This window comes from Nerophis ophidion, linkage group LG11 (genome assembly GCF_033978795.1).
Source record: "Nerophis ophidion isolate RoL-2023_Sa linkage group LG11, RoL_Noph_v1.0, whole genome shotgun sequence".
Classification (NCBI taxonomy): domain Eukaryota; kingdom Metazoa; phylum Chordata; class Actinopteri; order Syngnathiformes; family Syngnathidae; genus Nerophis; species Nerophis ophidion.
In genome coordinates, this window is record NC_084621.1 from 26,615,694 (window position 1) to 26,628,871 (window position 13,178).

A 13,178-nucleotide genomic window follows, 5' to 3' on the forward strand; every position below is an offset into this window, starting at 1 on the left:
ATACAGTATTCTGATGAGCTTCAAGTATGTGCTTTTACTGACATATTTTGTCTACTTTTAAACCTGTGGTGTAAAACGTGTAAAACATCAATATTTTATCAATCAATCAATCAATCAATGTTTACTTATATAGCCCTAAATCACTAGTGTCTCAAAGGGCTGCACAAACCACTATGACATCCTCAGGCAAGGAAAACTCACACCCAGTGGGACATCGGTGACAATAATGACTATGAGACGTGATACTGTGATACTGATGATACTGATGACTATGAGAACATATGAGAACATGATACTGTGAAAGATCAATCCATAATGGATCCAACACAGTCGCGAGAGTCCAGTCCAAAGCGGATCCAACACAGCAGCGAGAGTCCCGTTCACAGCGGAGCCAGCAGGAAACCATCCCAAGCGGAGGCTGATCAGCAGCGCAGAGATGTCCCCAGCCGATACACAGGCGAGCAGTACATGGCCACCGGATCGGACCGGACTCCCTCCACATAGGAGAGTGGGACATAGAAGAAAAAGAAAAGAAACGGCAGATCAACTGGTCTAAAAAGGGAGTCTATTTAAAGGCTAGAGTATACAAATGAGTTTTAAGGTGAGACTTAAATGCTTCTACTGAGGTAGCATCTCGAACTGTTACCGGGAGGGCATTCCAGAGTACTGGAGCCCGAAATGAAAAAGCTCTACAGCCCGCAGACTTTTTTTGGGCTTTGGGGATCACTAATAAGCCGGAGTCCTTTGAACGCAGATTTCTTGCCGGGACATATGGTACAATACAATCGGCAAGATAGGATGGAGCTAGACCGTGTAGTATTTTATACGTAAGTAGTAAGACCTTAAAGTCACATCTTAAGTGCACAGGAAGCCAGTGCAGGTGAGCCAGTACAGGCGTAATGTGATCAAACTTTCTTGTTCTTGTCAAAAGTCTAGCAGCCGCATTTTGTACCAACTGTAATCTTTTAATGCTAGACATGGGGAGACCCGAAAATAATACGTTACAGTAGTCGAGGCGAGACGTAACAAACGCATGGATAATGATCTCAGCGTCTTTAGTGGACAGAATGGAGCGAATTTTAGCGATGTTGCGGAGATGAAAGAAGGCCGTTTTAGTAACGCTTTTAATGTGTGCCTCAAAGGAGAGAGTTGGGTCGAAGATAATACCCAGATTCTTTACCGTGTCGCCTTGTTTAATTGTTTGGTTGTCAAATGTTAGAGTTGTATTATTAAATAGAGTTCGGTGTCTAGCAGGACCGATAATCAGCATTTCCGTTTTTTTGGCGTTGAGTTGCAAAAAGTTAGCGGACATCCATTGTTTAATTTCATTAAGACACGCCTCCAGCTGACTACAATCCGGCGTGTTGGTCAGCTTTAGGGGCATGTAGAGTTGGGTGTCATCAGCATAACAGTGAAAGCTAACACCGTATTTGCGTATGATGTCACCTAGCGGCAGCATGTAGATGCTGAAGAGTGCAGGGCCAAGGACCGAACCCTGGGGAACTCCACACGTTACCTTAACGTAGTCCGAGGTCACATTGTTATGGGAGACACACTGCATCCTATCAGTAAGATAAGAGTTAAACCAAGACAGGGCTAAGTCTGACATACCAATTCGTGTTTTGATACGTTCTAATAAAATATTATGATCGACAGTATCGAAAGCAGCGCTAAGATCGAGGAGCAGCAACATAGATGACGCATCAGAATCCATCGTTAGCAATAGATCATTAGTCATTTTTGCGAGGGCTGTCTCCGTCAAGTGATTTGCCCTGAAACCGGATTGAAAGGTTTCACATAGATTGTTTGACGCTAAGTGTTCATTTAACTGCTCCGCAACAATTTTTTCGAGGATTTTTGAAATAAAGGGAAGGTGAGACACCGGTCGGTAGTTTACCATGAGGTCAGGATCGAGGTTAGGTCTTTTAAGAAGAGGATGAATAACCGCTTTTTTGAATGCTAGGGGAACAGTGCCCGAGGAAAGTGATAAGTTTATAATATTTAGCACTGATGGACCTAATAATACAAAGAGCTCCTTGATCAGTTTCCCAGGAAGCGGGTCAAGTAAACATGTCGTTTGTTTTATTCCATTTACACGTTGTAACAATTCCTCTAATGTTATTTCCTCAAAACGAGAGAAACTATTTTGGAGGGCAGTATCCGCCGTATATACAATCGTGTCAGTGTTAATAGAACTCCGTTGTAGCTGGGACGCATTTTCTTTATCTCCTTTCTAATGACTTCAATTTTCTTACTAAAGAATTGCATAAAGTCATCAGCTGAGTGGGTGGAGCTACTGGAAGGAGTCCCTTGTTGGGTTAGCAATGCTAACCGTACTAAACAAAAATTTAGGATCGTTTTTATTACGGTGGATGAGATTTGAGTAATAATTAGCTTTAGCTAAGGTAAGCATGCGTTTATAAGTTATTAAACCATCACTCCATGCTTGATGGTGCACCTCAAGTTTAGTCGTGCGCCATTTGCGTTCCAGCTTTCTGCATAATAATTTCTGAGCTCTAGTTTCTTCTGTAAACCACGGGGTGCGCTTTTTTGGAGCCTTTTTTAATTTTAGCGGTGCTATGTTATCAATGGTTTCGCGCAGGGCGTCGTTAAAGTTGTTAGTGAGGTTATCAATAGAGCCCACATATTTTGGGAATGGTGCCATTACTGAGGGCAGTAGGTCAGCAAGAGTTGTCGTTGTGGCCGTATTAATGTTGCGGCTGCTATAGCAGTTATTATTATTATTAGTTTGACGAACATGCGTCTGAACCTCGAATTTTATAAGGTAATGATCGGACAATACTTTAGTATACGGGAGTATCGTAACTTTGGAAGCGGTGATACCCCTGACAAGCACTAGGTCTATCGTATTACCGTTGCGATGCGTGGGTTCATTTATTATTTGTGTGAGACCACAGCTATCAATTATAGTCTGGAGCGCTACGCACGGTGGGTCCGATGGGGTATTCATATGGATATTAAAGTCCCCCATTATGATTATATTATCGGCGTGTGTCACTAGATCAGCAACGAACTCTGAGAATTCATTGATAAAGTCCGAATAGGGCCCTGGGGGGCGGTAGATAACAGCCAGGTGTAGAGGCAGCGGTGTGACAGACCTCATAGTAAGCACCTCAAACGATTTATATTTATTATTTATGTTAGGACTAAGGTTAAAGTTTTCGTTGTATATTAGTGCGACCCCCCCACCCCTTTTAAGCGGACGGGCAATATGCGCATGTGTAAAGTTAGGAGGACATGCCTCATTTAGCGCAAAAAAGTCATATGGTTTAAGCCAGGTTTCACTGAGACCGATGACGTTAAGATTGTTTTCTCTGATAATATCATTAACTAACAACGTTTTGGGAGACAATGATCTTATGTTTAAAAAACCTATATTATAGGTTGTGGGCTGTTTTAGGGAATTGTTGATCAAATTATCCGTAGTAGCAATATTAATAATGTTGTGTTTATTATGCCCAGTGCGTTCAGTATAATTACGACCATATCTAGGAATTGATATGACGGGAATATTCCGATTGTTTGATTGCTGCTTTGATAAACTGCACGCATCATGGTTAGCCACCTCAGTAACGGGGATTTTCCGATTGTTTGTTTGTTGCTTTGATAAACTGCACGCATCATAGTTAGCCACCTCAATAACGGGGATTTTTCGATTGTTTGTTTGTTGCTTTGATAAACTGCACGCATCATAGTTAGCCACCTCGGTAAAACACATGTCCAACTCTGAAACACTCAAAGCAGAAAAAACTTGTTCTAATTTAACAGACTCCTTACCCAGACCAGTAGTCTCGCATCTTTCATCTAAATCCGTCTTCAGAATGGAGGGAAGTGGTGTTCTGTGGGGATTAGCCTTCTGCTTTGTTTTAAGCCCCGCTCGGCATCCGCGTTTCCGATCACACCGCTGGCGTCTGCTCCGTAGACGGCCCCCGCTGCTACTAGACTCCGCTGCTTCACAGGCCGCTGGATGTAGCCGCCGACGTATTCCCATGCTAGTTAGCATGTTTAGCACGCCCGCGTCTATCAGTCCAAAACGGCCCGATATGTCCATATCCAGAAGTGTCTGGCGGTCGTACGTGATCACGGAGTGACCACGATGCGAGCCAGCCATGAAGTCTGCAGAACTGTCCGGCATTTCCGCCAAATGTTCCATCTTTAAATATATAATCATCTTTAAATATATATTTAAATATATAATAATATATAATATTTTATCATTTGTTTAATTTTTTTTTTTTTAAGTCCTGTGACTTTTTTAGCTTAAGGAATGCTTTAAACATTGCTAATAAATTCATAAAAACTCAAGTTGATTCAATGTTGTTGGAGGGGAATAAATAAGCCTCAAAGCGTAAATTGCAAATTTCTAAAAAAAGCTGCTGCAAATTCCAACATTTTAGGCTCCAACGGTCATCCTGGAGGGACAGCTAATTTACAGCCATCTTATCATGTCAGCCATGTTAGCCTTGTTTTTATCACCTTCGAAGGGTCTGGGGCTGCACATAAAACATTTTTAAAAACAAAAAAGAATAATAAAACACGTAATGAACTGCGTCAAAAGCGCAGCCAACTCGCCCTGGTCATTCATAATCCCGTTTTACTAGTCTTTAGTGTGTCTATAAATGTTTTGTGGAGTGTTTGAGCGTGCCATGTTTTTAGATTGATGCATTATTTTCCGTGACGTGCGGTGAGGTTTATAGCTGGTGAGGCACTGACGTAATCAGAATCAGATTTACAAATATACAGTATGCGCTCTGCGCAGATTTGCTATTTGATTGACAGCAGTTTACGGGTTATGTTTCATTTCTGCATTATTTACACATACAATCTGTCGCCCACAAAATGTGCGTTTCATTAAAAACAAAACTAAAATAATGTTATCGCCGTCTCACCTTTACTTATAAATGAAGTCCATGCGCCGGTCATTCTGGACAAAAATTTCCGTCACTTTCTGGGAAAAGTCCTCCTTCACTTCCTTCAGTTTTAAAAGTCTTATAAGAGTTCAACATAGTTGCCGCGATTCGCAGACCTCCTACTCTCATCATTTCCACAAAATACAAGCTGCTGTTTGGCGAGGAAGCAGATCGCATTGATGACATCTTTTAAAGTTTCTCGGTTTTCTTTTACCTTAGCATTGTGGACACTGCTGTTCATCCAAAGCCAAGTCTATATTCGTCTGCCCCACCCGTTTTTAGCGCAATCTAGCTTTGAACATAAGCGGCCGACCGCTCATGTTTGGTGAGGCTTCTTTGCAAGTTCTTTAGGTCACAAACTCCCATTTGAGTCCACACAGTTCCACAGGTTTAAAAAAGAAGGCAAGGAAAGCAGAAAAGGCGGTTTCTTGCAGAACATCCACAAAGCCAGTCTTTTCACGTATACCACTCCGTTTGGAAAGAGCGAGTAACTTTCCGTCCTGCTGATTGAAACAAACCATTCAGCTCCGGTGTTGGTCTTCCTTTAGTTACTATCTCCTGCTTCGCTTGAAAGTCCACTTTAGAAAACTGTTTAAGTGCGGAAATTTAGTCATCCATGTTGAAAGTCGGGGTGCACGAGACGGAAAAAATAAGTTGCTGCTGCACTTACACGCTGAGGCCACCGTATGTCTCTGATCATGAGCGCCCCTATCGTGACACACGAGAACTGTTAGCCTCACCTCAGACTTTTTTCTCTGCCGTTTTAAATGCTCACCAACCCACCAGACAAGAGCGTGCTCTGACCGCACGGCAGACAGAGAAGTTTATGAGGGATTGCAAAATTTCAGCGATTTTTTTATTTATTTATTTTTTTTTTTTATAAAAAATAATCCAAATTAAAAACTAACAATTACAATTATTTTATCATCATACATTTTATTTATTTGCATGATCACAGGTGAGGCACTGCCTCCCCTGACCGCACGTCACTGATTATTTTGTCTTTCCAGTCATTTCATCTGTCCTCAGTCCATCCATCCCATCCATTTTCTACCGCTTGTCCCTTTTGGGGTCTCGGGCCTCTCAATAAAAACAGGAAAAAGAAGCCAGATGTTTCTTTCAATCAGAACAAGATGAGGAGTCTAGTAATAATACAAATTAAAAAAGGGTGACTTTTTGTTTGTTTAATTAATAATATAAACCGTGGACAGCACCTTTTTAGCTACTATTTCCAAAATTGTGTTTGCTACTGAATTGAGGTCTTATGGCCGCTTATGTGGACACTTATACTGCCATCTGGTGGTGTCAGAAGAGTATAACATACAATAGAATTTGGAAAAAAAGTGTAAAAATAAGAATTAGCATGTCACTATACATGAAGTACACATTTGTGTACTTATGGACTAAGTAAATCATATGATTGATTGAAACTTTTATTAATAGATTCCACAGTACATTACATATTCGGTACAATTGACCACTAAATGGTAACACCCGAATAAATTTGTCAACTTGTTTAAGTCGGGGTCCACGTAAATCAATTCATGGTAAATATATCAAAATATGATTCTTAGTCTTTATTTTAATTAGGGTCCAATAAGTCAAAATAGCAAAAAGAAATTAAAAATCATGTAAACAAACAGCTTGGGCCTTAAGAGGATTTATGTAATATATATATATATATTTTTTTTTTACACATATCCCTGAGCAGTAGGTCCGTAATGTTGTCTCCGTGGTTGATCTTCTATCATGTGCTGTTACATTTTAGCATTTATACACCCACCAGACATTACATAACCTGCCAAATGTAATATCTATAGTGGTTAGAGTGTCCACCCTGTGATTGGTAGGTTGTTAGTTCAAACCCCGGCCGAGTCATACCAAAGACCTCCATTACCTCCCTGCTTGACACTCATCAAGAGTTTGAATTGGGGGTTAAATCGCCAAAAATTATTCCCAGGCGCGGCCACCGCTGCCGCTCGCTGCTCCTCTCACCTCCCAGGGTGTCATCAAGAGTGATGGGGCCAATACAGAGAATAATTTTGTCACACCTTTAACTTAATCTAATTACAAAAGGTGCTAAACAGAGCTACATAGGCATTGATGACCACAGTGTATCCCACTGGACATTTGGGTCTTTCCCATACATTCTTCTACACAGGATCGAAGCACTATTTGTGTTGTTTTTGTAGCTAATGATGTTAAAATCAACCTAAATGCAGCAAAACTGAAAGAGATAAACAGAATGTCAACACAGCTGTCAACACCACACATTGCAACCACAACAATAACAAACGTGATTACCTCTGTGACGGTGTCAATCAAAACTAAGCGTTAATATCTTTGTAAAGCCAGAATGTTTGTTGTGTCGGATCACGCACAATTGTGTCTAATAAAGTGTGCGGTGAGTCAAGCTATTGTCAGTTTGTTTTTAAAAAGCCCTGCTTCATCCAGCCGCACATCTGTTTGACTAAATCTTGCCCCAATCTCAGGCTTGCCGGCTTTATTATCCTCTGGATTGATCAAAACAATGTGGATTGGGGCATTTTGTTCATGCAACAATGGTGTGTTGGAGCCTAAGAATGACAAACAGTTGAAGATGGGTCTCGGAGGGCATGCTTTTCAAAAGGGAAAAGGGAAAACAGGCGCTTGCGTTACGTGTTTAATGTGGTAATGTTACAGTCAAAACCGCTTTGCTGGACCACCGCGCTGTTGTGGTGTTTCTTACAACACCACTTACTGTATCTGTCCAAAAGAATCAAAACACATACTGTAGCAGTCTTTTTTTATACACCGTATTTTCCGGACCATAGGGCGCACCGGATTATAAGGCGCACTGCTGATAAATGGTCTATTTTTGATCTTTTTTCATATAAGGCGCACCGGATTACAGGGCGCATTAAAGGAGTCTTATTTTTTTTTCTAAATGTAAAACATTTCTTTGTGGTTTACATAACATGTAATGGTGGTTCTATGGTCAAAATGTTGCATAGATTATGTTTTACGGATCATTTTCAAGTCGCTTTCCTACAGTTGCTTCCAGATGCGCCGTTTTGTGGGCGGTTTTATTTATGTGGCTCACCTTCGGGAACATCTTCTCCCCGTCATCTTTGTTGTAGTGGTGTAGCGTGCAAGGACAGGAGTGGAAGAAGTGTCAAAAGATGAAGCTAACTGTTTTAATGACATTCAGACTATACTTAAATAAATAACGGAGCAGCATCTTCTCAGCTGGTAACAACACCGGAAATGTGTCCCGTGAAAACCCGTCCGACCGGAACTCTCTAATAACTAAAGTACCTTGGCTGAATAATGTGAAACTCATGACACTGGTATGTTTTAGCGCTTTCATGCTTTACTGACAGATATAAGTAAGAACAGCGGAGGATGAATGTCCCAAAACAAGAAGATAGAGAAAAAGAAGAAGCTTATCGACTACGGTGTCCGCACGGACTACACAGGCGGACGCGCACAATATTTCAGGATTTATGTAGATCCCAAATAGGCAGGTACCAGAAGGTAAGAAAAGGTGCTTTTTAGAGATGTCTGATAATGGCTTTTTTGCCGATTTTCCGATATTGTCCATCTCTTAATCACCGATTCCAATATCAACCGATACCGATATATACAGTCGTGGAATTAACACATTATTATGCCTAATTTTGTTGTGATGCCCCGCTGGATGCATTAAACAATGAAACCAGGTTTTCCAAAATAAATATGTAAAAAAATGCCAACATGGCACTGCCATATTTATTATTGAAGTCACAAAGTGCATTATTTTTCTTAACATGCTTTCAAACAGCAGCTTGGAATTTGGGACATGCTCTTCCTGAGAGCGCATGAGGAGGTTGAGGTGGGCGGGATTGGGGGGGACGGGGTTGAGGTGGGGCGCGGGGGGTGTATAATGTAGCGTCCCGGAAGAATTAGTGCTGCAAGGAGTTCTGGGTATTTGTTCTGTTGTGTTACGGTGCGACTGTTCTCCCGAAATGTATTTGTCATTCTTGTTTGGTGTGGGTTCACAGTGTGGCGCATATTTGTAACAGCGTTAAAGTTGATTATGCGGCCACCCTCAGTGTGACCTGTATGGCTGTTTACCAAGTATGCTTTGCATTCACTTGCGTGTTTGACAAGCCGTAGATATTATGTGATTTGGCTGGCACGCAAAGCAGTGCCATTAAGATTTATTGGTGATCTGAACTTCTCCCTACGTCCGTGTACCACTCCGTACATCAGCGTTTTAAAAAGACAGACATTTTACTTTTTGTAGCCGATATCGAAAATTTACATTTTAAAGCTGTTATTGGCCGATATTATCGGCAGTCTGATATTATCGGACATCTCTAGTGCTTTTGCATAAAATTGCGAAAACAAAACTCCGGATAATGTCTTATCGTATATACACACCATAATAATATCGGTATGTTGAATAACATCAAGCAGTGTGGATTCATATCTGTTTCCCAACTGATCTGTACGGACCGCAACGGTACTTGTTGTAATAATCTTTTCTACCAGTTGTGGCAGTAAAGACATCAAACAAACAGAAGTCTGGAGCTAAGGTCATAGAGAAGTTCCTTAAGCGCAAAAAATATGATTAAAGTGGTGAAGCTGTGTTTTCATTTGCACTTTAATTTTGTGGACAGTTTATTCATAAAACAGTATTGTGTTATTAATTTAGTTAGAATTATTTTAGCACTGTAATGGTATGTAAATATTTGTTTTCAGTTTTTATCAGTCCTTTCTTTTGAGGTATATTTGATGAGTGGTTTTTTTTGTAATCAGCCTGACCTAAGCCTTGATAAAAATAATCTTTGTGATTAACATATTTTTTCATATCCTTTGATAATCGGTTAAATATTATTATTGAAAACAATTAAAATCAAGAGTGAGATTACTAATTCTGTTTTAATACTTGAGTGGTTTTTGTCTGCCGTAACGCGATTTGGCCACTTTTTAACTTTTTTTTTGTGCCATCTGCAATGTTAAATATATTTAATCGATTAATTTCAATTTTTCGTTGCAGACGATTAAAAAAAAAAATCAATTTTTTTTCTCCTTTTTGTCTGCATACATTCTTGCCCCCATGAGCTTTTTTAGCTTCCACTCTCTTTAGTGGAGATTCACTCCCACATGGCAAAACATGGTTAGTGCTAAAGCAAAAGAGCGCAAGGAGTTTGTTCCAAAGAAAAGAAAAGTGTCCGCAGTGGTTTGGTTTTGTGGCATCAAGCATGGCACAAATAACTGAACGCTGCAAAGTTGTTGTTTTTTAAAAGACAGCAGCAAATCAAACTTGCAAATGGTCCATTTTTATTCACAGAAGTTGTGCCTCCTGTAGGAAGTTCTATATTGAATACATTTATTTGATTATGACTAGGGATGTCCCAATCCAGGTTTCTGCACTTCCGATCCGATACCGATATTGTTTTTGCACTTCCGATCTGATACTGGCCGATACTGACCTATCCGAGCATGTATTAAAGTTTAAAGTTATTTAGCCTACGTAGTTGTCAGATTCATGTTGAAAAGGGTTTTAGTACCCTTGATAACAACTAGCCAGCTGAATTAGGTGAGTTTGAATAATACACAATGGTTGGTATTCAAGGATAAACACAAAATAGAAAAAATTATACATGACAAACAGAAATGGCATCATTAAACAGTAAAAAAGTGAACAGTATAAAGTGCAAATAATGCTGTAAACATTATTAAAATAAGCAAAACACACAAACAACCTGAGTGGGATAAAATGTCTATAACTCAACATCAATACTTGCTCTTGAACAAGTGTAAACTTAAAACTTATCCACACACTCCTTTCTATTGTTTGCCCCAGTCAGGGGAGGGGGGGTGGGGGGGGGCAATTAATTGAAGTCCAAGCATAATGGGGAGATTATTTCTAACAAACACAAGCACTTCAAGATGCTCAGGTGTCAGCCTGCTCGTGTGTTCATCAATGATGAGTGCTAAAAAGCCTCTCACTCTCAAGAGTCATTAAAATGTCTTACAACTTTACCACCAAGCTTGACTTCATTGTGGCATGTTTTGCACTCCACCTCTTCATCTTTTTCGTTTTGTAGGGTAAAATAATCCCACACAGCTGACATTTTTACCGTAACTTTTAATTCACACGGCCGTCTTAACTAGAACACAGACCTGTGGATGTGGTGGAGGTGTGCTGGAAAATGCGGAATGGGGTGTAGGGAGCAGCAGAAGAGTGGAATGTATTATTTAAATCGGTGCGTTGGAAAACAAGGACCGTATTTTTTTTTTAAACTGGATCTGAATCCGCATTTTCCCATGCCTTGCCGATACGCATTTTTTGGCAAATATCGGCATCCTATCCAAATATTGAATCAGGACAACCCTAATTAGGACAAAGCATATTGATCAACATGTGTTAAAAAAAAATCACAGTAAATATGCCAGAATTAGCTACAATTGTTTCTGTAGTTTTTTGCAAATTTTATACAAAGTGCAATTTATATCTACTATACAAATAAACACTTTATTAAGAAAATTAGTTTTGCGAAGAGCAAGATGCAATGTATGCAATGCCAGTATAGATACTAGTTTTTGATCTAATTAAAGTGAAACTTGTTATTGTCATTTGTATTCTCTGGTTTCTTTAACAAGTAGGGGAAAACAACTCGGAAATTGAATATTTAGTAAAAAATAAATACAAATCAGGGATTTTATTTTTATGCCACATCACCCAGGCCTACAATTTTGTGACTCTTGTCCTCGTTTCTGTTTTTCTCCAGGGCCCACGATGTCCAGTGAAGTGCAGAGACCGGACGACAGCCCCAGCACCAGCGGGGGAAGCTCTGACATTGAACAGCGGGAGTCGGTACCGCCGGAACAGGAGCGCGAGCAAGCACAGCCCAAAAAGAAGGAGACCAAAATCTCGAGTAAAACCGCTGCTAAACTCTCAACTAGTGCTAAAAGGTAAGAAAGCCCCCCCGCTCCATCTCCCCCGTGCAGTGTGTCGGGTACACGGTTGTTTGTTGAAATAAAAGGCATCTCCCCTCGGTGCCCTGAGGGTGTGAGGCTGTATAAAAAGCAGTGTAGTCCCAGAGGCATTGTCATTTTAAACATGGCTGCTATTCAGTGGGACTGTGAACCCTTTAGAAAGGAGGTACCACACACGTCAATGGAGCTTCATCGCCATCGTTGAAAAGATAGTTCCAATCCAGGCTAATTGATTGAATGTGTGTACTTCCAAGGATTTTCTTCTTTTTAATTACTTTTTATTTACACATTCTCACTTTGTTTATATCTGCTGAGCTTAAAGGCCTACTGAAACCCACTTCTACCCACCACGCAGTCTGATAGTTTATATATCAATGATGAAATATTAACATTGCAACACATGCCAATACAGCCTTTTTAGTTTACTTAATTGCAATTTTAAATTTCCTGGGAGTTTCTTTTTGAAAACGTTGCGTAATGATGACTTGTACGCGTGACGTCACGGACTGTTAGGAAATATGAGCGCTGCAAACACACACAGCTAAAAGTCGTCTGCTTTAACCGCATAATTACACAGTATTTTGGACATCTGTGTTGCTGAATCTTTTGCAATTTGTTCGATTAATATTCAAAGTAGAAAGATGGAGTTGGGAAGCTTTAGCCTTTAGCCACACAAACACACGGTGATTCCTTTTTTAAAATTCCCGGAGGTGAAACTTTACTATCGATCAGAGCGGTCAAGCGAACATGGATCCCGACCAAATGTCAACCGGCAGGTTTAGGTGAGAAAATTGTGGTAAAAAGTCGCTTCTTACCGGAGATCAGCTGAGCTTGTGCCGTCCATAAAGCTGCCGTCGACTTCCCTGGGACACTGACGTCAAGACACCCGTGGACACACCCCTCCGACTATCAGGTACTGATAAACTCACTAAAACACTAGCAACACAATAGAAAGATAAGGGATTCCCCAGAATTATCCTAGTAAATGTGTCTAAAAACATCTGAATCCATCCCAATGCAAACACGTTTTTTTTTTTTAACTTGTTTTTTCTAGTCCGTTGCTATCAATATCCTCAAACACAAATCTTTCATCCTCGCTCTAATTAATGGGGAAATTGTCGTTTTCTCGGTCCGAATAGCTCTTTTTGTTGGAGGCTCCCATTAAAAACAATGTGAGGATGTAAGGAGCCATCTACGGGTGACGTCATCGTCTGCGACTTCCGGTAAAGGCAGGGCTTTTCTCTTAGCGACCTAAGGTCGCAAACTTTATCATCGATG

The 13,178-nt window shown here is 40.4% G+C and overlaps 1 protein-coding gene across 1 annotated transcript in view; it reads left to right on the top strand.

The window, feature by feature from the left end:
- The window catches only part of LOC133561862 (ubiquitin-conjugating enzyme E2 E2), a 123,664-nt gene that overhangs the window by 16,574 nt on the left and 93,912 nt on the right, over positions 1 to 13,178 (top strand). The window contains exon 2 of the mRNA XM_061915475.1: positions 11,693 to 11,876. Coding sequence (XP_061771459.1) covers positions 11,701 to 11,876 — 176 coding nt within the window. The 5' untranslated portion in view covers positions 11,693 to 11,700. The remainder of the gene's footprint in view (positions 1 to 11,692; positions 11,877 to 13,178) is intronic.